This window comes from Hippoglossus stenolepis, chromosome 11, assembly GCF_022539355.2.
Source record: "Hippoglossus stenolepis isolate QCI-W04-F060 chromosome 11, HSTE1.2, whole genome shotgun sequence".
Lineage (NCBI taxonomy): Eukaryota > Metazoa > Chordata > Actinopteri > Pleuronectiformes > Pleuronectidae > Hippoglossus > Hippoglossus stenolepis.
The window spans coordinates 19751290-19774787 of NC_061493.1; the positions used below are offsets into that span (position 1 = coordinate 19751290).

Consider the following 23498-nt stretch of genomic DNA (forward strand, 5'->3'; position numbering starts at 1 on the left):
AATCTCAGTTATATATTTTGGCTGTATTTTGGGAAACTTACTTCCTGCACGGATTGACACACACGGGTGCATGTTTGTAGTTACCGCTGCCAAAGGGGTTGTGTTTTAATCCCCCGTCCGTTGCTCTGCTGGTTTGTCTGCAGGGTCTCGCAGAAACTACAGAGCAGATTTCTGCGAAACTTGTCGGAGGGATGGGACACGGGCCAAGAAAGAGGCCGTGAAATTTTGGCAAAGGGATGGATCCAGGATTTTTCTTTAGCATTGCGGGTAATAGGATATTTCTGTGACATTTACATACATTTCCTGGGGAATAATTCACAGAGCTTGAATCAGGCACATGTAGGGGACTGATAACTGAATTTGTGCTATTTGGTGCAGCTTGGTTGAATTTAATGGGACTGTTTAGTTTTATTCATTTCACTTTGTGGTTCTTTTTGCTTTACTGTAATTATTTTCTGTTTTCATACAGCAGCTCGTGTATTTTCTTTATTGCACAACAATTTATTTAAGACCTTTAATATCGGGTATCTACTGTATTTATTACTTAATTATCTTTGACATCACAATCGTCAGCCAAAACGAACGATCCCCACTCCAGCCTGCTTTACATAACCACTTTTTGCTTTAATGATTACAATCAAAAACATTTGTACAACATTTTCAACATTAGAAAATGGATGCAGATCTTTTTTTTGGGGGGGGGGGGCTGACAGTAACTGCTAAGAAAACAAACTGAGGGGACAGAGAGGTGGAGATGAAGTAGAAAAAAAAGCTGTTTTACCAGAGGGACCAAACAGCTTGGTGATGTATCAGAAGAAACGTCTGTTTACTAAACCGTTCTCAGAGCATTTGCATGGCAGACATGACATCTCCCCCGGTCTTCTCCCACCTTGTGTTGTTTAAACTGATAAGGGCTCGCAGCCTGTGATGGAGGGTGCATAATGAGATGCTCAGATAAATCAAGCCCATACTGTGTCTGGCCTCGGTTTGCGGTTCTCGTCACTTCTCGGCACAGGAAAACAATTTTTTTTTTTCTGATACACCCAAATGATGCTCTGTGTGTTTGTTGCACCAGTGCCCAACACAGAAATGGAGAAGGGGTGGATTGTGGGTAAATATAAGACAAGGGAACCACCACTCTTTTTTAATCAAACACATGAAGAAAAACAAGGATGACAAGGGGAGGGGGTGTGGGGGGGTAGGAAATATTGATAAATAACAGTGGATTCAGAGCCATAAATAGACAGTATTGGATATTTAGGACTCTGGGGGGGTGGAGTCAGCTGAGGTGGAGGAGAACTGGCAGCTAGCCTTCAAGTAACGGGATATCCCAGTGCAGTGTCCTGTGTGTTGATTGGGCGGCTCTACATCATGGAGCAGGAGGTTTTTCCTGGCTGCACGCCGCCGTCCATCTTCTCTGCCTCCAGGATCATCCTCCGAAAAACTTCCACGGCCGTCTGGGAAGAAAACAGAAGACACACAAGATGCCGTCACATGTCTCGGTCACAGCATTTCCAAGCAGCAAACACACTACATCCAGCTGTGCGTCGCTGGTTTTCGCCACACAACAGAGATGCCGTTGTGTCATTTGTGCGTTTGAACACAGCCGAGCAGCGCTGCTTCGTAACTTGCTTTGAAGCAGATTAACTGACTTCCTGAATGTGCAACTTCACTGCGAAGGGGAATAAATCCACCAGGAAATGGAAAAAGGGTTTTACAAATTGATTTCTCATGCACATGTCGCAAGATTGTTGTTGAATATTAGCTTACATTGGCCAGAGGAGGTTCCTATGAGGCTGTGGTGCAAGACAAACTATCTTATAATTGTAAGAGCTGTCTTTCTGGCCACTTGGGGGCAGCATTACAAACTGTTAGAATAACACTAACATACTCCTTCAGAGCCACAGTGGAAGTCACACAACTGTGTGTGTGTGTGTGTGTGTGTGTGTGTGACTCCCAATGATAAGTGTGTGAAAATGACACGTTTATCAATCAACAACTAGATGTCCAATTCCATCCACCCATCCATCATGCATCCATGGACAGCAGCACACATGTCTTAAACGGTAGAGCACTACTTTCCATCCATACCATAACTGAGGGTCCGCAGTGGCCCGTAATTCAAAGCATTCGCATTTCCAGGAAAATTTGTTTGTGTCCAAAGCACGAGCAACATGAGCTGCACCAACCCAACACCTCAACCTTCTTGCAAGCACCTGTGGGACGTGCACTATGGTAAGAAGCACTTACCAGCACTTAGCGAACTAAAGAACTGTTTCACCGCAGAAACAAGAATCCATTTTGTTATCTGGATCGTGCAGAGTCAGTGCACTTGCTTTGCGAACAGTCCATCATGCAGTCACACATTTTGGCCTGATTCAACATCTGCACAGGGTCCACATGAACATGGGCGGATGACGACATTAACGTCAGGGAGACCAAAGCGGAAAGCGTCACGTGGACACACAGATGAGTGTGCTCGGCCTTGAGAGGGTCACGGGGGGACAGGAGCCGACCCAGGATGACGGGGAGAGAGGGGTGGGGGGGTGCACACTGGACAGGGGGCCAGCCAATCACAGACCTGTTCACACCTGCAGGTAATTTAGCGAGCCAGTCAACCTGACCAGAATGTAATTACACTGAGAGGAAAATCACTCAAGCACAGAGGGAACATGCAAACTCCACAAAAAAAGAAAAAAGACCCCCGGCCAGTCGACAGGTCCAAACCTTCTCTCCGGAAAATGACAAAGCTAAAATGTTAATGTCTTGTTTAAGATTAAGATTATCCGTACAGCCTCGGTTCTTACCTGGTTCTCCTTAGCAGAGGACTCCATGAAGGCAGCGTTCCAGGATTCAGCTAATGCTTTTCCCTCTTCACAACTGATTACTCTAAAGAAAGAAATCAAAACACCAATATTTTTACCATAAAGCTGCTTCACAGAGTTTAAATCCTGTGAATTCTGCTCTTATAAAGGATCCTGGTCCTGGATGTGCCGTGTTTGAGGGACATCACACTGAGACACGTTTCTCATCGGCCAGCTTGGAGTAAATCACTGCTCTTTATTTGTGTGTGCAAAGCAAATATTAACATCTGCTCTTCATTTTCCTTTTCGTTTGTTTTTTCAGTTTTGCATTTCTGCCTCTAGAATAATGAGAAACTGAACCGAAATAATGATTTAAACTGTAAGTGCTTTGACCCATTTATACACATACTGTATATGTAAACCTATATATCCCTGATGTATGTAGTGGATCTAATGCACAGTTTAAGTGTGTGTTACATACCGCTCCATATGTAGGTCATTCTTGTTCCCAACGAGCATAATTGGTACTCTGCATTCAAGGGAAAATAAATAGCACAATGTCATTTTACCTCTACATGTTAAATACAGTATAGAACATAGTATATAGTATACAATCTAAATAATTATACACCAAGTATGTCCCAGAATACATTGATGATACTCACTGAACCTTTCCCACCATGTCCAACAGTTTTTCGTGGATAACTTGTACGACTTCAAAGCTGGAAGACACGAGGGGAATATTTACTCTACTTGACACATTCCACCTCAACCGGAATGAGTTTCTCTTTGAAAGGGTTGATGTGAAACGATACCTTTTATTAGATGTAACGGAATAGACCAGAATGTAACCATTGATATCTATGGAGTAAGTCTGTGGGAAGATAGAGTATTCATCCTACAGGGGGGAGACGGAGAGAGAGAAGGAAGCAGCGGTCAGACTTTGAAATAACATCAAATTTTTACGTAGAAATCCATAAAGCACTCAGGGGCTGACACAGAAAACACTGCATCATACCTGTCCTGCTGTGTCGACCAGCTGAAGATGGTACTCCTGTCCGTTTATTGTGATCATTTTAGTAAACGCTGCAGTAAAGAGAAAAGACAATTTGAGTGAACCAAGGGAAAATACAAATTTTAATGGATGGGAGAGCAAGATAAAAAATCTTGGCCTAAAAGATCCATGGCCTAAACAGCCGCCTGTGTCTAATTTACTACATGTTTCCAGTCTGCAGATCCCGAGACATCCAAGACACAACCCTGTTATGGATCCATGTTGGTAGGCCTGGGACCACTGGGTTCATTCGGTGCAGGGATGTCGATATCTGCCTGGAGATGGGTTATATTATCTACAGCGGGGCTGAGCGATAGCTGCGCCCCAGGCTCCTCGTAGATAATGCTGATACCTCACTTTATGTCCACCATCAGAGGATTATTTATAGATAGAGACAGGACCACACATTTCGAGGAAACGCAGGGTGGTGATGTGAGTAAACACGCCGGGCAAAAAAGAGAAAGCCTGCGGGTAAGTTTGGACTCAAATCTCCAGAGTGTCTGGGAAGATGTGTGTTTAAGATGTTGATGGATCACTGTGTGTTCTCCCCTTCAGAACAGAAATACTGGTAAAGGTTCCTCTAAGCACAGCCCCCCTCTCTAAGTCAATGATGTCCAGTCATAGAAACGGGATTTAATTTCCACCACACGTTGTTTACCAGCTGATTTCTGGAAAGTTTCTCTAAGGAGAAGTTCCTCAGTTGGAGGGGGGGGATTTGTGGAAACCGGTGAAATCAGCTGCTGTGGTGTTTGGACACATTGGTTCAGAGGGAACATTACACCCCGCGGGTAACAAGTCATATCTTTTATTATCTCTCAGGGAAATCATGTCAGAGAGTCATCGTGGGGCAGAATGCGATGGCGATGCAGTTATATAATAATGATGTCAGAATTATATTGTGATACTGTATTAGATTTGAATGATTCATCAATGATATCAACTATTTTCATACCTTAAATCATTGTTTGTATATTTTAAACACAATTTCCAAATATTTTATAGATCTAAAATCTGACTTTGCGATTATTGGTCAAGTAAAAACATTTGAAGCATAACCCCAAACATTCCCAATTTCCAGTTTCTAAAGTGAGAGAGTTTTTGCTGCTTTCCAACTTAACTGGAAATCGTAAGGTTTTGGAGCGTTGATCACTTTGGCCTTTAAGAAACAGTCATGAACATTTTTCACATTTTTCACTTTATAACCAACATTTAAAATAATTATTAGTTGTCGCCCTACATACATGATGTCCCCTTAGTTGTCAGTTCATTAGGTACACCAAGCTACTTCCAATGCAGTCTAATACAACAATCCTGCAATGAGCCCTACCTTCATTTTACAGGTAGGGAACAGTTTCTTATGAAAGTGAATTAGTGCAGATTCAAATTGATGATCATTCAGGAGAATGTAGTTTGTGGTGATGTTGTTGAACTGTATAATACCGACAGATGTTTATGACCCCATTTATATCACTGTAGGCTAGATTTTATAAACAAACTGATTATTATTTAACATTATAACCTTAATGTTACAGCTGGGATTTATTATATTATTACTTTTCTTAATTATAGACTGCAACTGAGTGAATGTAACATTCAATGTCATTATATTAGTCAGGATTTCCCCGTGTGTCATAGCAGAGGTGGGCCACCTTCCTTTAAACAAAGACCACCTCCTTCTATGTCATATGAATCAATGCATATTTATGAAATACAGCATTAACCTTGAAGAACAGTGCAGATGTGAAGTTTCAAAAGTCATAAGATCACAGATCATACCATGAGATGCACAGGAGTGTTGATGGATGAAGGTGAAACAACCCACTCATTCCACACTTACTGTTTTCTATTGTTGGGTCATACGAGTCCACGAACTGGCCTTCCACAAACTGAATGGTCAAAGAGGACTTTCCTGCAAATCAAAACAAAAATTATAATAATAATCATCAAAAATTTGCCTTCACTTGGACGAAAATGGTCGTGAATATAGAAAGAAAAATTATAAACGATTCATACGTGTGCGTAACTAGTTTAAGTCAATGAACAGTCCATCAATCCGGCCAAAAAGATTGTGACTGATAACCTGACGACAATATGAAATAATAATAATGATTATCATTATTAGATAAAGGGACCCTTCAGTTGAAAGGAAAATAGTTGTGAATATAGAAATAGTTAATAATTTAGTGTCAGTCCATCATGATCAGAGGCTCAGCTGAATATTCAATAAATAGATAATAGATAGAGATGAGTGACAGATGATGTGAAAATAATAACACAGATAATCAATTACAATACCAGTAAAGCTGAACCTTACCAATAGAAGGTCACTAAATCCACCACAGGACCCCCCACAGTGAAGTCATGGGAGATGTTTACAGAGGTTAGAGAATCGTCATTGACACAATCCAAGTGCCCATGGGGAGTATTGGGCTACACGGGTGTTTACTGGTAGTGCTGGCATGCCGCTGGCTGCATGGGCCTCCAGTCGCAGTGCTGAGCAGTGGCGTGTGCGTGCGTGCGTGCGTGTGCGTGCGTGTGCCATCTTGCCATCCTCAACATCCCTTTTTACCGCAGACACATTGCGCTTCCATTGGTCACAGATAGGATCAAACATAGTGCAGAGTAATGCGTCAAATCAAGCGGGCCCTCTTTTTTTTTGTACGCAGCTTGGCACCAAACTCGCGCAGCCCGGGTTGGGAGGGGTGGGGGGGGTGGGGTCATTGATAAGACCCGTATCGATTATAGCTCATCGATATATCTGGCAGATATTACGGGAGGCCCCATGTGCTTCGGAGGAGGGGGAAACCACGAGGCCGCGTCTCACCTGGCGCCGCTGACAGATGTTCATCCTGCTCCCTATAATTTAAGTTTATTATAGGAGGCGTAGACCGCCCTCATAACGGGACTTAAATGGACCCGGGAGGCCGCTGAATCGGAGGCTGTGGTGCGTCGCATCCGAGGCCTCCGAGGTGCGAATGAAGGTGTGAATTCGTGTGCACGGGACTCACCTACGGATCTGTACCCGAGGATGGCGATCTTTCGTGATTTCGGCTGCGGCATATCTCGTCCTGGTTATCGCATCTAGTCCTCGGGGTGCAGCGCAACCTCCAACCGGAGTGGCATCCAAATTTCAAGAGGCGCGCAGATGGGACATACAGCCTCCAGATGACGCCGGGAATCGTTCGTGTCTTCTGGGCTCGACTGGGATGTTTGATGGCTGGCGGAAGAAATTAAAATGTTATTTCAGGTCATGGAGAAGAGGAGGAAAAAAAAGGCATGGAGCGTCTGTGGATCTACAACAACTGCGTCACTCCCCTTTGCCATGTAATGAATTAGTAATTACTGCCGCCCGGTGATTGGCTACGTGCACAGAGAGGGCGGGTATATGAGCCTGTTGTAAAGCTTGGATTGGACGAGAAGGGTGTCCGTCAAGTAACAGTGCGATGCTCCTGGAATGTGATTGGCAGTCGGAGGCATTATGACGCGCTGGGTGGATGGAAACAATGTAATTCATGTGTGAAGGGTCAGGGAGCAGAGATACAGGCCCGAGTGATGAGGACGTCACGTGTTAAATATACACACACTGTGTAGAAATACACAATACAAATCTGAATATTATATATCATAGAGGTTATATAGTGGCAAAACAAACATGTGGTGAACAAGCTGTGGTGAAAGATACGTGTATCTAACTAGGGCAGTTGTATGGTACTTTAATATTATATAATATAGTACAATTAATACCACACAATACAATACGATATATTAATATAACGTAAAGTAATGTTACATAACATCATATACTACAACATAACATAACGTAAAATAACATCATAATTAACATAACATAACTTCATATTACATAACATAAAGTAACATATCATATAATAACATCATATAACATAATTAACATAACATCATATTACATAGCATAATGTAACATAACATATCATATAACATAACGTAACATTATATCATATAACATAACGTAATATAACGTAACATAACATTGTAAAACAAGGTCACATGTTGTAACATAACATAACATAATGTAACATAACATAATGTTTATAAAGTGTATTGAAAATATAATAAAATTTACATTAGTAGTTCAATTATTAGTTACACAAAAAAATTGAAAGTCCCAGCAGCAAAGGGGAAATCAAAAATAGAATCATCAGTAAAGCAAATGTGAACACAAATGTTTAAAAACAATCAATATATAATGTGTAAACTTCAATATTTCCATTTTCTGCTACTTTCGTTGTCACTAAAATACTTTTACAATATTTCACTACATTGATTTTATAGCTATCGTTGATTTACAAAACATTTTTATACAAACTTCATTTATCAGCTTGTCTTTAGTTGTTGATGCCATCACATGATCCTCATCAGGCAGTTGTACAGTTATTGGAGAATTAAAGTTCAAATTCCGGCTTGAGAGAAAGATTCAGTCAACATTACCAAGACATCGTTAAAGTTTACAACTGAGCAAACTGCACAATGAAGATGATGTGCTGTGATAAAAACTCTTCTGTTTATGGAATATCATTTTATCCACAGAGACACACAACATGATTCTCCTTCTCGGCCACTAGATGTCCTCACAACACCATTTATATCTCACACAAGGCCCCAACTTCCAGCACCAGGGGTCTGTCTCATTTTCTATTGACTCCCTGAAACACCACCTTCTGATTACGGTCTCCTTACAGAAGAGCTGTGTGCTCAGGGGGAAGAGCGGGTCGTCCACCAACCAGGAGGTCGTAGGTTCAGTTCTCCATTCCCAAAGTGTCAAGACAGTAAACACCCAAATTGCAGAGTGCACGAGTGGCATGTGACAGAAGTAGAATGTGCAAAGAAGTGTAAATGTGACAGATGTGTGTAAAGTGCTGTGAGTGGTTGATAGGACAAGAAAATCCCTTATAGTTTATTTCTATTTCTTGTTTTTGGTTCAGACTCTCTGTTCTCTCACTGCACCTCAACAACTTGACACCGACATCAGCTGACACACAAACCCTGGTTGTCTGAGATGTTCCATTACAAATGGTAAAATACCCGCATGTCTCAATATAACTGCAACTTTAAACCCAACCACAGGCACGCAACAATACCATCGGAACTAAAGCCACAATTAGCGGGTTAAGCCCATCGGCAGACACATGGTATTCAAGGCAGGCGGTGAGATGATGAGTCCTAATCTTTCTTATGCATGTCAATCACTACCGGTACTTTACAAGTACGAGTGAGGAAAACTGCATTTCCGGGAGATTGCTTCAAAAGTGCTGAATTTCCCACATTTTTCGGAAGAAAGACTCTTGAAATGATTATATACCCTCTCAGAAACAGCCCCCGGGCCTCAGGGGTGTGCAGTTTTTTCTCGCCCTGTGACCAATGAAATCCCCTGTTTCCCTGTCACGACCAGGGCCATTACTACTTAATCACAGAAATGTCCAACTCCCCGTCACTAAGACCCAACCGCCCCCCCACCCACCCACCCTCCATATACACTTCCTTTCAGCACTGGAGACAAGAAATCACTGGTGTCAGCAATAGGCGATTTGTTCTGCATGACATTGGGTGTCAAAAAAAAAAGCTCCACTGAAATTGCTGAAGGGTGCCTGCAATCACTGGACACACACACACACACACACACACACACACACACACACACACACACACACACACACACACACACACACACACACACACACACACACACACACACACACACACACACACACACACACACTCTTTTTCAATCTCTCTCTCTCACACACACACACCCCTACATGCTCTTGGGAAAATTACGATGACCAAGAATAGGTCATACAGCCATGTTCTAGCCAGGGATTACAGTGTGCTGACAAAGGCCAACAATAAATACCCCCTGCAAGAACAACAGGTGTCTGACAAGATTGTTTCACTTTAATAAAAGGCTTACGCAAGCCTCCAAGAAATAATACATTAAGCCCTTTTAGACACGTTAGCCCTTTTATTGCTTCATCCCTTGTGATTGGAAAATGTCTCTTTTTCTCACCCCAGCAATTAATCTCACACGTGTGCAACGGGTCACAAGACGTGATTAAGGTGGTGGTGTTAGTTCATGCTGTCATGAGATCAATACCCCTGCCATGAAGCGAGCCGGGCGGCAGGTTGAGAATTCACTTTAGATTTCCAGTCTCTAATTTCCTGCACGCGAGCTGGTGGACATGCAGCTGGAGCCGGTGTTTCTGAACCCTGGGCATGAGGCTCGGGCTCCAGCCTCTTTCAACTCACTGTGAAAGCACCCCTGGCTCCGTTAGTATGCCAGCCTGATCGCCAGTGGAGCGAGTCGGCCACATCCTCCAGCTGGGCCCGTGCCACCAACGGGCACCTGGACCCACTCGCACAACCTCATGAAACGGATGCATATTTAACCCAGAGGAATGCATTTGTGCGGCTTATTTCACCAGCGAGAGCATACATCTGGAGGACCCCCCCCGCTGCACTTTTATTTTGCTCATCTTTGAGACCTTTACCCACCTATTGGAGGCAACGGGGCCTTTTTAACCGGCAGATTCACACTTGGGGCTGCGCCTCAGCCACTGGACTGTTTCCAGAGTCACACAGCCCTGAAAGACAGCCATCGTTATCCAACTCTCACAAGGTGTCATTGTAGGGATCCAATGATTACCATATCAGCACCACATGAAACATTTATGGCGTGCTGGCAGTGATGGTCTGGCAGGCATCCTAATTTCTAGTACAGAGCTTGTCAGATCCTATTGTCTCTCTAGTTGCGGTGGCATGAGCATAAAAATCATCAGCCCTGAAGCTTCTGGGCTTCTGTCACTTGAGGCCGCAATGAGAACTGTGTGATGCAGGTTTCTAAACCACACCTGACACATCACCAGAGCCCGGTTCGACAATACGTAACACACTCGGTGCAATATGGCAGCCTATTAAAACTTCTGCAGCTACTTTACTGTCCTGCTGCTGAACTAGCTTTGTTGTGACTCTCTATACCATCATGCCAAGATAGTAATTGGACATTACTATGTGTACGACACATTTAACGACAGAAGTGCTAGTGAAACAAAAATACAGCTTTCACTACTGTTAATACACAGAGCAGCCATTTTGGATTTCGAAGTCAAAATTCCGACTTCAGTTGCAACTTCCGACTCGGAGGTCAGTAATTCTGAACGTGTCAACAAAATTACAATATTTACAACATTCATTGGAAGAAACTGTTTTTTAGTATAATGGAGAAGTGTGTCAATGTTTTAAGTATTTATACATAAGAAAATGTCTGATAGAAATAAAGGGAGCAGCAGTGCCAGTAATGGTAGAATATGGAGTAGGCATCTTGTTGTAATCATAGTCCATGAGCCGCTACCGCCATCATCACGATCCACCATTACGATCCATCACCACTATCAGCTGCCACCAAGATCACGATCCACCGTCATGATCTATGGTCCTCGATCAGTTACCAGGTAATATTCATAGATCTTCATTAAAAAAAATCAGCCACATTAAGATACCGGATTTATATTGTTTTGAGGGTCAAAATTATCCAACTCAACTTCAAACTCATGCATTAAAGTATATTTCAATATAATAGTTGGAGGTGGTTTGTTGATGAAAAACCACAAGACGGCTGCTGCTGCCGGACACTGAGGTTCCACTGTATCCCCTTATTGGTCTGAGTTGCACAGGAGGGGAATGGTGGCCGGTCCACAGACGTTAGATACCACACATATTAGCTGGTGTCTGTAGCTAATGCAGCTTGGGAGGAGAAGCTCATTATTATGACTCTGCTGAGGTTGTCGGCCGTGATGAGGTCAGACCCTGGACTCCACATCAGTCAATCTCACTGTCACCCCCGCAGCACGGACAGTTTAGCTCATAATGATGACTCCGCATCGGTGCTCACTGTTTAGTTTAGCTCTCGGCAGCCTGTAGCAGTCGCTGTGAGCAGGTGAGACCCAGATTGGCTGCTGGGTCGGCACTTCATCACCCTGCTTGTTGTTGTCACAGCCACAATTGGTTTGTACTTCCAGTCCGCTGCATCAGCAAAGTCGGGACTGATTTGGTCACTTTGGAGCCCAGTTAGCTTTGCTCAATGCACTTCCCCGTTGATTCCAGCCATCATTACAAATAGTAGCTTGATGCGGCGGAGTTAACCCGGATAGGGCTCTATCCCCCGGGGGCCTTTATTATCTATTCATCATGTTGTTCCAGTTTATCTGAAGATTAATCTGGTTGCTTCACCGCAGATCTAACTACAGATACCTGGCGTGTGGCTTGGGGGAAAGAGATTAGTAGATCACAAGATAGAGTTGAAGAGAAGAGGGTGAAAAATGTTCCAAGAAGATGGAAAGAACGATACGGATTTGTATTTGTGCTCTTTTAGAACAGATTTGCCTTGAAAGCAGTCTGGATTTCACATGGTATATGTAGGTAGGGTGGAGTTATTGTCTCACAGCAAGAAGGTTCCTTCCCTGATCCCTGTTCAGCTGGAGTCTTTCTGTAGAGATGCCAGGTTCTTCCCATGTCTGTGTGGCTCCAAACACAAGCAGACTGGGGTTAGAATTATTTGGAGCCCCCCCCCCCTCGTTACCCAAAGAGGATAAGTGGTAGAGATAATGAATGGATGGATGAATATAAACGCATGTAATTTCCATGGTGCCAGTTTGCACAAGCAGCCAGGGGGGGGGAGGCCTCAGTCCAATGTGGTAAATAAATGAACATTTGCAACATCTTCCAAGCAGACTTGTTGGGCGCTCTCTCTGATTTCCCACCCTGGTAATTTGCTTTGCTGTGTAAATCCTTTGTCGCGTCACCTGGTGGTTTGGGAAGAGCCGCAGCGCCAGGAGGTAATTCATATGTGTGACAAATTGTTTTTGACAAAAAAAAAAAAAGCCGCTGCCACTTCCACAGAGTCCATTAGCTGGAGGTATACGTACGCGTGCGTGCACAAATGGAAAGTGTCCAGTGGTGTGAATATTCACATCTGCACCTGCTGAATAATAGACAGTTATCATCTCAGGCGGCTCGCCATCCACTCCTGTTCACAAGCTTTCTCCCCTTTCATGGTGCTAATTCTGTCTGGAATATTCTTGCAAAAATGCATATTTCTCGTCTCCCCAACCCGAGCTTGTCTTGTATTCTGTCTAAAGGGGGAACATGTTCCTCAATACGAACGCTGGCTTCAGGGAGTAATGTGTCTGCAGTATAGATTCTGAAGAGCCTCGGGTCTTGGCAGGAACTCCGCACTCTAAAACAGGACTGAGACACCTACGGCAGATTCTGTGGCAGCGGGGCCATATATCATCTGTCATTGCCAGGAAGCTCAACAGTAATGAACAAGTAATAATGGTATATATCTTGAACCTGAGTCTCTAAAGGTAGCTCATCCAGAGACATTATTGTGCCACATAACCAGATGAGCCTCCTCAAATGAGATCATTCCCGTCAGCCCGAGGACTGGAGGGTGTAACTGTTCTCGGAGTGAATAACTCTTCCCCATTTGGCGCTAATGGGCCCCAGTATTAAGGTGTTGTGTGAATGTGAGAGGAATCCCATTTTCTTGTAATTTAAATCTCAAGCTGTTTCCACACATCTGTTCCTCTGGTAGAAAAAAAAACACATGCACAGGGATAAAGAGGGAGCTTTTAATGAAGATTCATGCCTCACAGGAATATGATGGAGTGTTAGACGACGGCGTGTTATGGAGAGGTATGTCATGATGACATCTCTCCGTCACAGAAATAAGCCCTAGTCCTTCTGTCCATTCTTCCACCTACCAATCCAGCTTCTACCCCAGCCCTCCCTCCCTCCATCTGTCCATCCACCTCAGCTTCATATGCAGGTAATGCAAGGCTACAGTTAACCCATAATGAGGGATATGCATATGAAGCAGAGGGTTTTTCAGCTTATTTGACAGCATGTGTTCCCGGCCTCGTGTTGTCACCGCGGGGATATGTTTGCATACGGGGGGGGGAATGCTCTGACGGTTACAGCTGAGGCGTCATTTTTCATGTAAATAGAGGAGAGCAGGATATGGCAATCCCGCTGTTTGTGAAATTAGCCATGGCGCACAAACACACAAGATCAGATCCCCCTCCGAAAACTGAAGGCTGTATAAAGACTTTGTGATTAAATGTTTTAGAGCAAACACACACAAGAAATGTACGAGTCAGCCGGAAACCGCTTTCTACACAAAGTTACTGCAATATGAAGGTAACATTCAGGGGAAAAAAAAAAAAAGGTCCAGATGAGACATGCTGCACAAGCAGCTGTCTGAATGGGCACCGCACCCCGATAGCCCCCTCTCCAGTGTCCAATTCAGCAAACACATGATTCAGCCTGTCAGTCATAAGTGCTGATGTAGCCATGCTCAGAGCAGAGCCAGCGAGTCCCCAGAGCTGGATATCACTGCTAACTGTCATCCAAGTACTTTGATTACTGGGCTGGGAGAAGAATGATGACTAAGGCCACTGCAAGTCCTGGTCAGACTCTGGACGGCTGTCGAGGAAAGTGGATAGAGTCCAAGGGCCCATTAACACCTCTATCGTTTTTATAATGTGTTCACTGCTCATGAACCCGGACTTCTCCTGTTGCAGAGATCATTTTAATAACGTGTCGTCGTTTGAGTGACACCTCTTTGAAAACGCTGCTTATTTTCTTATAGAAAAGTCTATTTCTGTCCTCATAAGACAACATTGTGCTTACGTGTTACAAAGTTGCTTTATTCAGCATTTCTAAGTAGTATAATATCCTACAATGTATATAGACAGATATAATTTATTATTAAATGTAAATTATATTTGTTGACCTCAACTTTGCACCTATTGCTCACAGTACTTAAGCAAACGTAGTTGGTTATAATCTCTAAACGTTGAATGTTTCAAAGTAAATATTAGATTTTCTTTCTTTTCATTTTAAAAAGGAAGTTAGACAAAAGCTTCAGTGAGGAACAATAGAAAGAGTCTTCAGGGGAAACGCATTGAGAACTTTTAACCTCAGTGTGTGTGTTGAAAATGTCAAAAATGTAAATGTACTGTAGGCTATTCTTAAACATGAAGAGAGCTTCCCCCTTCAGGGCCAAATGAATGAGAGGAGTTTTCTAGGAACTAACTAACTGTTGTCTAACTAAATGTCCTTTTGCACTTATAAATTAATTATCAATTAATACATTTAGAAAGTATTGTTTCTAAAATAAATAACACGTAACAAATAACAAAATAAAAATAATTTATCATAAATAAAATAAATACGTCGCATAGCAAAATAAAATAAATTTGAGATTACTCCAGCACGTGTCTGTGCTTAAGGCTTCACTAACTCCTCTAAGAGCTGTTACTTTTTTGAGAGGTGATCCAGTGTTTTCACGGCTGCCGGCTTGGTGCCAGATTTAAGTTGAGACAACAGGAACGTGCACAGAGGCACAGGGGCCGACACGTGAAAAAATGTGAGAAGAGCTTATGGGCTTCGGGTGCTGGTATGCTAACTATCTGAATCATTTTAACTGCATAATACAATACAGAGGAGAGCAGGTGTATGTGACATAAGGGACAGGGTTGTGTTCCGAGTGTGACGGAGTCTGAGAGTCCCAGAGTATTTCTGTGTGTCCAGCTATGAGATCATGGCGGTGACCTCAGCTGATTGAGCTCACACAGCATCCTATCAATGGTCCTCCCCTCCCCGCGGTGGGTGGGGAGCCCAGTGCTATCTGTGGACATGGAAAGTGACAGGACCAGCTGGGGAATGAAATCCTGTACGACAGGCAGTTGGTCCGGGAGAGAGCGTCTACCGCTCAGTTCCAGCCGCCTGCAGCCCCACTCGGAGAAAACCAAGCCAGAATTCAGAGTAACTGCTGCCAAACATCAGGAGTTCCACTACAACCAAGCACCTCAGTACCACTGGAGCTCATCATGTTCTGTGCGGCTTGTTCAAGAACCCTGGAGATCAATCAGCAGTCGTTATCCCGCGTCGCCTCTCAATGCTCCAATTGCTGGTGATTCAGCTAATCGCATGGTGACATTGGTGTTAGAGGCGATTGACTTGAAGCGACTGCGAGGAAGATGGGCGGGAAGCAATCTCGCAGTTTTTCCACGAAGGAGTTGAACGAGGTGAGTATGGGTCAAAGGAGCAAGAGTGCTTTGAGAGACGACCAGCCAACCCTGTCCTCGGCTGCAGAGAGGATCCGCAGACACGCCACGGTGCACTTCGGTTACAGCACCCTGAGTCTAGCCATGCGGGCACTCGACAAGACCCCGGCTGAGCTGTGGGAACTCAGAGAGCTGCAGAAGCTAAACCTGTCCATGAACTGCCTGTGCTCCCTGCCCTCTACCCTGGGTGCCCTGGACAATCTTGTCATCCTCAATCTTTGGGGCAACAACCTGTCGAGCCTCCCCCCTGAGATCGGACTCCTGAAGAAGCTGCGTGTGCTCTTTGCTTGTCGCAACCGCCTGAGCGAGGTCCCCGAGGAGCTGGGCTCCTGCACCTGCCTGGAGGTGCTCAGTCTGGCCAACAACCAGATCACGGGCCTCCCTGGCAGCTTGGCAGCCATGAACAGTTTGACCAAGCTCAACCTCAGCCACAACCGCATCGCTCACATCCCCACGTGTGTGTACACGATGAAGGGCCTGGTCTTCCTGCACCTGGCCTGCAACCGACTAGAGACGATTGCGGACCAGATCCAGGACTTGGTGAACCTCAAGATCCTCATTGTAGAGGGCAACAGTATCCACACACTGCCAAAGACACTGTGTTTTCTACAGTCTTTAGAGCTCCTCAATGTTGACTTCAATGACCTGCAAAATGTACCGGTGGAACTGTATCTACTGAGCCGGCTCGGGAGGTTGGCCTGCCACCCGATGGACAAGGGACTTCACATAATCCACAACCCCCTCCTCAAGCCTATTCAGGAGGTGTTGCAAGGAGGACTCAGCGCCCTCTATAACTACCTCAAACCCACGTGAGGGACCACTGCTGCATGTGTGTCTGTGTGTCTGAAAGAGTGTGTCGTAATGCCACGTTGGGGAAAATCTGACCCCTGGCAGGTGGTAGTCGTGGTCTGAGTCCACAAACTGACTGACAAGAGATATTATGTCTCAAGATGGTTTATCTCTCTGACTGACGAATAGATTTTCTAATTTTTTTTTATGTAATACCGAAGTTTGGATATAAATAAAGAATTAGCAACTGCTGTGTCATGTCTAAACATTTGTTAATCCACAGCGAAGCAGTCAGGACAAGTCACGCAGCTCACACAGACATTCACAGGTCTACATTTGGGAGCTGATAACTGGTCAGTTGATGTGGTTTGGCCCGTGGCAGTGGCGGGGGGCTGTTTGTTGCATTAAAGTCACTGGGATCAAGTGGGTAAGGTCAGTGGAAAGAACAGTGGAGGGGGGCTTAAGATCTGCAAAAAAAACATAAAACAAAACACGACCGGGACTTAGACTGTGATTAAATGTTGTTCCACTCTAACAGATCAGAGCAGGACACTGCCCGGTGGTAGATCCCCTGAGATTGTTCAATGTTGTAATGAAAACAAGTTGAAAACAGTTATGGAATAAAAGACCTTTACGAGGCATGATATGATTAACACTGAATTTGGACAGTGTAGAACAAATCAAATTGAAATAACTTCAAGCAAACTTCTAAGATGAGAGAAGTTTGAGTTTGGATTGTTTTGTGAAATGTTTGTAGTTACTGAGAAGACACCAGAAATCAAAACATGGAACAAACACTGTTAAACTGATGCTATGAATTCCCATTGTCCGGAGAAGTTCGAAAATGTAACTGTGGAGATGAAGAACAATGTAAAAAGCTGTAAAAGTGTTTTAATGTGAAAATATTTCATGAAATCTATGAAAAAGTTACGTGTCCAACAAGCTTTTCTGTGTAAATAAAACATTTTAAAAAGATAAAATACTGTCTGAGTCAACATTATTCAAATCATGCACTAAACCTGAAGTACATATTCAACAAATTCTGAAAATTTGTATGTATTATTGTCAAATCACTTTCAAGTTACTTATTTACAAAATGATGAGGTCAAATCCCTGATAATTGAAGCCTTGAGTAAATATATAATGATAATAATTAACTTCATTTGTGAAATACTACTACAGCAACAAGTTCACAAAGTGTTTTACAAAATACGTGGGGATAAAACTACAGAGAACAAAACAAGACAGAAGAAAAATAAGAAAGATAACTTTCTTTTTTTCCAGATTGTTACATATCACATATTGATTTCAGATTGTTTTTCTTATTAATATTGGACTATTAATGTTGACATTAATTTTGCACACTCTGTTAATGATCATGATTCTTCTAAACAGATGTTGTACTTGCATTAACCCTCGATACTCTGTAAATCATATTGTTCAAAAACACATTGTAAATCTGCTGCTGTTTAATCGTCTGTTTTACAAAATGAGAATTTCTAGGTAAACTTCCTGGAAAATTGTGATCATCCTCATAAGTAGAACTTTCATTAAGAAACTTATAATTGAGTGACTTTATCTTAAACTGCAACAGCAACGTGATGAGTAATTGTGTGTATGATTGTGTAACGTCTAATTTCTCTTATCAACCATTTCGATGAATAAAAACCTGTTTGTGTTAAACTCGGCTGCTGGAATATCAATGCGGTTTCTCAACTTTCAAAAAGGTCAAAGCTCAACCAGTCACAGCAAAGAGTGGCTGCTGTGGAACAGAGAAAAACGTGACCTCTGTTGGTCTGTACCTGCAACTACATGCAAGTCCTACATGCAAGTCACACACACATACACGTGCACACACACTGAATAAGTCTTTGTCCCAGATAGTGATCATGGGACGTGTTGTCAAATAAAGCACCTATAACGATGTTGTGTGAGTCCGATGACCTGAATCCAGGTATTAGTGTTCAGCGGTGATGTTACTATTCTAGTGACATTAAAATAAAAACGTCCACTTGTATTACTTGTTTAAACAAACACCAGAGAAGCAGGACTTTCAATCGGGAACTAAAGCAACAAATAGATTAACACTTATTTGTAATTGCACAAACAAAGGCCTGATTGGGCTTTAATTATAAAACTCTCTCTTGTGTACAGTTGAGTGAAACACAGTTTAACCACTGTGGCTATTAATTAAAGTGATGCTGTGCTGTGTGGCAATCAGCCTCACCGTGTTGTGCAGCGCTCACTCACTGGTGGTCAGTGGTACTCGGGGGATCAACCCCCTGACTGAGGCAGGATTTGCTGATCTTATTTAATTGCTGTGTGCGCCGACAACTTTGTTTTGTAACGAGACGCCGTGTGAGTGGCTGAGCACAGATTGGCCCCCGCGTTCCCTCATTTGAAGACGTTATTCATTTAGAAGCCAAAAGCTCAGAAAACCGTTTAGCATCACTGGCGGCGAGTGACTTCCCATAATGAAGGGCAGCTAATCAATCGGGAATCGAGCTGGTGACGTTAAAGGCACGGTGTGGCGGTTGCACCATCATTTATTTTTGTGTATTTTTTAAGTTGGGTGCACGCAGTGTAGCTAATATTCTGTTCCTTCTCTGTAATTTGCAATAACACTCACCCTTCGTTTGTGCCGAGCTCCTCTGGCCACAGGCCTGAAGCCTGCAGGAAGTGGTCTTTTAAGCCCCACCCACAGGAAGTGGAGGAGGCCAAAGGCTGATTGAAGGGAGGGGGGGCAGATTTAGAATGGGTTGAAACTTCTTTGTTGGACTTTGTTAGCATTTGTTTAAAGTTAATCCTATTTGTTTGTGTATATACTTATTTTTGATAGGTTTTTTCTTTGTATGTTGATAGTTTATTTGTGTAGTTAATGTTGTATGTTTGCTTAGGTCTCCCCTGTTTGCCTGAATGGACTAGTCCACCTGTGTATATATACTTTATATACCCCCTGTGTGTCATTTAAAGAGAGGTGTGTTTATGTTGAGGCTGTTGTTGCTGTTGCAGAAGTTTGGGCCCTGATTTTGTTGATTAAAAAGGAGAAATCTCTTTTTACTCCTTTAGTCTTTTTGCCTGGTCCCTAACACACAGGATAATCACAAGGAACATCACTTGTGTGTAAGTTGTGTGATTTATTGCGTCACACACATGGGGAGGTGTTGACAATCAGCGTAACACTACATCTCGTCGTTCTTATGTTTGCCGGATATGAAACATCCCAACACACAGAGCGGATGTGATGCAGAAGAGATTTACTGAAGTTTCCTCTCATGAAATGTCACCATCACATATTCAGCGGCGGCGGCACAGGATGCAGTTCAGATGAAACCGTGAGTCACTGAAATGGCCGTGACCTTTGAGGCCTAAATATGGAATATTTTGAAGCTGCTCTGGCGCTTTTCATCCAATCAGTGTAATGTCAGAGCTCCTCTGTCCACGGCTTCCACAGTGTGATGGAAAGTTAAGCTCGTGGAACACAACAGGCGAACGAAAAAGTGTCAACATTAAGTCTTTTCAATACCGGGAGTGGTGCATGTGCTTGTCTGTGCTGTCGCCACAGATTCTGACCAGCAGCACGTCACTGAGATTTATTTATATTGATGTGTATATTTTAGTTTGTTATTTTCTTGTATTTACATTGTATCACCATTTGCATATTATATTGTATATTTATTTATCTATTACTTCTGATGTGTTGATTTTTCTGTTTATCCCTTTTGCTGCCTGGTAAAAAAATAACTTGGGGACTTTCCATAGAAATGATACAGAGATTTTGATTTAAAAAAGAAACATTTATAATTTAGAGCAGCTGGATTGAACCTAAGCGAGCTGATGGGCCTTGGGGGAGGTATTGTAGTTGTCTTAAAATGTAATATGTGCTGTTTTGACCTCCTTTAGCTGCATTTTGTCATTTCATACAACATAAAAAGTATAAAAGGGGCCAAAGGGTTGAAACACTTAACGTCTAAACGGCTGGAATGGACGGTTAAAAATAAGAAATGGGTGGAAGCAGCGGTGAAAGATATTATCATGATTTATTTATCCAACATGACTTGGTGGCCGACTGTGTTTATGCAGAACCACTGAAACACACCCCTCAATCACCCACTAACAAGCAGCCTCACCCTCCATTTCCCACCCTCAGCATTCAGGAGTGCACACAACGATGTTATCCATTCTTCCCTCCGTCCAATCAGAGGAAGTTTCATTCTCACCCACTCCCATGACAGCTCTGCTCAGACTGGTATTCCCGACATTCCTGGCAACACAACTGCCGAAGCCACGACAATGCCTGCAGCCCACAGAGAGCCGCGGTGCACCTCCGTGTAATGAAACGACAACACGGAGCCGTATATCCTTGACAACAGGAGGTCGTTTAGAAACTAAATGTGGACCCGTGTCAATCTGGCTGCGTTTTTAATTAGCCACAAAAAACTGCTGGTACCAGTGAAATGGCCATGTGTGTTTTTGCATGCAAAAACAATGAGGCAGTGACATTGGCCGACTTTGTCATTAGTTGCTCCTCCATCTCGGTGTTTGACATCGCTGCGAGGAGTCCCCGCTGCTGTTTGCACTCGCCGTCTCAGATAAGACTAATTTCCAACAAATATTTGTGTATATTAAAGTAAAGCTTCATCGTTGATTCATGGAAGCTGGAAACACACACACACACACACACACACACACACACACACACACACACACACACACACACACACACACACACACACACACACACACACACAGAACGTGTGTGATGATGCAGCCTTGTTTTGCCAGGTCGCCTGATGAGGTCGTCTTGAATGTCAGGCTAAATTTCTCTTTAATGGCTGAACGAGCATTAAGACTCCAGCTGGCAGAGATTTTAAATTGATATTAAAGTTATATTTAGTAAATTAAGGTGTCAGGTTGAGCATGAACAAGTTTGGCGACCACTTCTTCAAACGTAAAAATAAAAACAGATCGGCCATTTAAGTGTCCGTAAGCCCAGACATTCAAATTGTTATTATTATCCTCCTCCTTGTTACTGCAGTTCTAGGATCACCGCGAACATTCAGGCTAAAAACAAGGTGTGAATCTACTTGTTTCCAGTCGAGTTCGAATGTCGCGGCTCGCGGACACTTGGACGACACCACAGGAGCAGCACGGAGGTGTGTCAGGTTTTATTTCTGTTCTATACGTTTGAGGAATCTGTCACCATTTACTTCAGTTGTATTGGATTTGGCTGCAGCGCTGTTAACCCCTGAAACTCCAAAAGTGTGTTGTGGACTCAAACACTTCACCCCCCCACCCCTCCATCGGCACAGTGGTGAGTGGAGGATGAGTGAATTTTTCATTTTTGGGTGAACTGTCCTTTTAAAAAGGGACTTAATGAGGAAGTTTAAAGACCAAAATATGTTGAAGAATATAATTGATTATTTTTTATATTATAAAATAACTTAGATAAAAATGTCAGTTAGTGATTAATTAATTGCCATCTTCAATTAATGATCTGAGTGGGATTAACGACAGTAGGTGATGATGATGATTGTTATTATTACTAATGTTGTTATTATATATTTCACGTGATCCTCGAGTCCACAGCTGCTGCTCATGACCCGGATCCAGGGGCCGCAGGAGGAGGGGACACCTCTCTAACAGGCGGGGCTCAAACGTGCCCTCTACCGGCTGCGGAGCGAGCGCGCAGCCGCTGCTCTCCTGGAGCAGCCGGACCAGTCAATCCAGGCGCAATTCAGGAATCAGGACTCACTCACACATTCCTCCTCCTCCTGCAAGTGTGGAGCAAAGCCGGCGCAGAAGGAGCAGCAGCCGTGTCCGGCCACCGGGTCCTCTCACCTCCCCTCCTCCTCCTCCGCACAGGCACGGAGGACAGGGCGAACACTTGGAGACGGAGCAGCGAGAAAAAGTGGCGTTAGATTCAAGTTGCGGTTCCAGAGAAGAAGAAGAGTTGCCCCGTTAACCCCGCTGCTGCTGGGGGTTAACGCCACGACGCCGCGGTTCGACATGGATAAAGTTATCAATTGCTTGTTTGCTGCGTTGACCCTGCTGCTGTGCGCCCGAGGGGAAGTTTTCAAAGGTAAGCGGGATTACCTGGACATGTCTGTGCGCGCACAACACGCGCCGTTTCTCCCCTGGCACCGCGAGTGGAGCGTGGCGACACTTCAGCTCGAGTTTTGTCCACTGCTCTGTCTGAGTGGTTTAATCGCAGTTTTGCAGCTTTTAAGTGATGTTCGTGGTGTAAATTCGAGTGGAATCAATTTGAATCGTAGGTTGTGATGGATGCATTTTGGAGACCAAGTTGAAAACCTGATATTTACGCACGTTGGATCCACAGTTTGCAGGCGTTCGTCAGTTTCTCGTTGTCTCACCTGTTTAGAGCTGCTGTAATCAGAGTTTGTCGTCTTGTTACTAATGTCTATGAAGTAAATTGGAGTGAAATCAATGTGATTTAAGTCAAACATGATTTTTACGCACGTCTGATCCACAGTTTGCATCAGTTTCCCCCTGTCATCTGTTCAGAGCTGCTTTAATCGCAGTTTCTCGTCTTCTTAATAATGTTTATGGAGTAAATTCGAGTGAAATCAACACCAGTTATAGGTTGTGAGGATGCATTTTGCAGACCAAGTTAAAAACATGACATTTACGCACGTTGGATCCACAGTGAACGCCACAGTTTGCAGT

General features: G+C 43.5%; 3 protein-coding genes across 12 annotated transcripts in view; 2 read left to right on the top strand and 1 right to left on the bottom strand.

Annotated features, from left to right (window-relative positions):
• Window positions 1–480: 480 nt before the first annotated feature.
• rheb (Ras homolog, mTORC1 binding) lies at window positions 481–19480 on the bottom strand. Its single transcript, XM_035171464.2, has 9 exons — window positions 19441–19480; window positions 6867–7075; window positions 5696–5767; window positions 3823–3890; window positions 3620–3702; window positions 3470–3526; window positions 3286–3333; window positions 2808–2889; window positions 481–1457 (listed from the first exon to the last, which is right to left on the bottom strand). The coding sequence occupies exons 2-9, from the start codon at window positions 6916–6918 to the stop codon at window positions 1365–1367; spliced, it is 555 nt and encodes a 184-aa protein (XP_035027355.1). The 5' UTR covers window positions 6919–7075; window positions 19441–19480; the 3' UTR covers window positions 481–1364.
• Window positions 15625–17182, top strand: LOC118118331 (leucine-rich repeat-containing protein 30). The gene has a single exon (XM_035171462.2). The coding sequence runs from the start codon at window positions 15936–15938 to the stop codon at window positions 16833–16835; it is 900 nt and encodes a 299-aa protein (XP_035027353.1). The 5' UTR covers window positions 15625–15935; the 3' UTR covers window positions 16836–17182.
• Window positions 19481–22437: 2957 nt separating the features above from the next.
• Window positions 22438–23498, top strand: part of LOC118118056 (receptor-type tyrosine-protein phosphatase mu) — a 149750-nt gene continuing 148689 nt past the window's right edge. For 9 of the 10 annotated variants that reach the window (XM_035170858.2, XM_035170864.2, XM_035170862.2 and 6 more), the window contains exon 1: window positions 22439–22893. In XM_035170858.2, the coding sequence (XP_035026749.1) occupies window positions 22821–22893 (73 nt within the window). In that variant the 5' untranslated portion in view covers window positions 22439–22820. Of the gene's footprint in view, window positions 22894–23498 lie in introns of all 10 variants that reach the window. The other variant, XM_035170861.2, reaches the window with a different exon arrangement.

What these genes read in the sequence shown, in the direction of transcription:
- rheb (XM_035171464.2), bottom strand. Translation starts at nt 6,918, where the DNA reads ATGCCGCAGCCGAAATCACGAAAGATCGCCATCCTCGGGTACAGATCC. An exon ending in CCTCGGGTACAGATCCGTAG is followed by an intron (nt 5,768 to 6,866) that starts GTGAGTCCCGTG and finishes TTTGATTTGCAG; the next exon opens with GAAAGTCCTCTTTGACCATT. An exon ending in TGACCCAACAATAGAAAACA is followed by an intron (nt 3,891 to 5,695) that starts GTAAGTGTGGAA and finishes TCTTTACTGCAG; the next exon opens with CGTTTACTAAAATGATCACA.
- LOC118118331 (XM_035171462.2), top strand. Translation starts at nt 15,936, where the DNA reads ATGGGCGGGAAGCAATCTCGCAGTTTTTCCACGAAGGAGTTGAACGAG.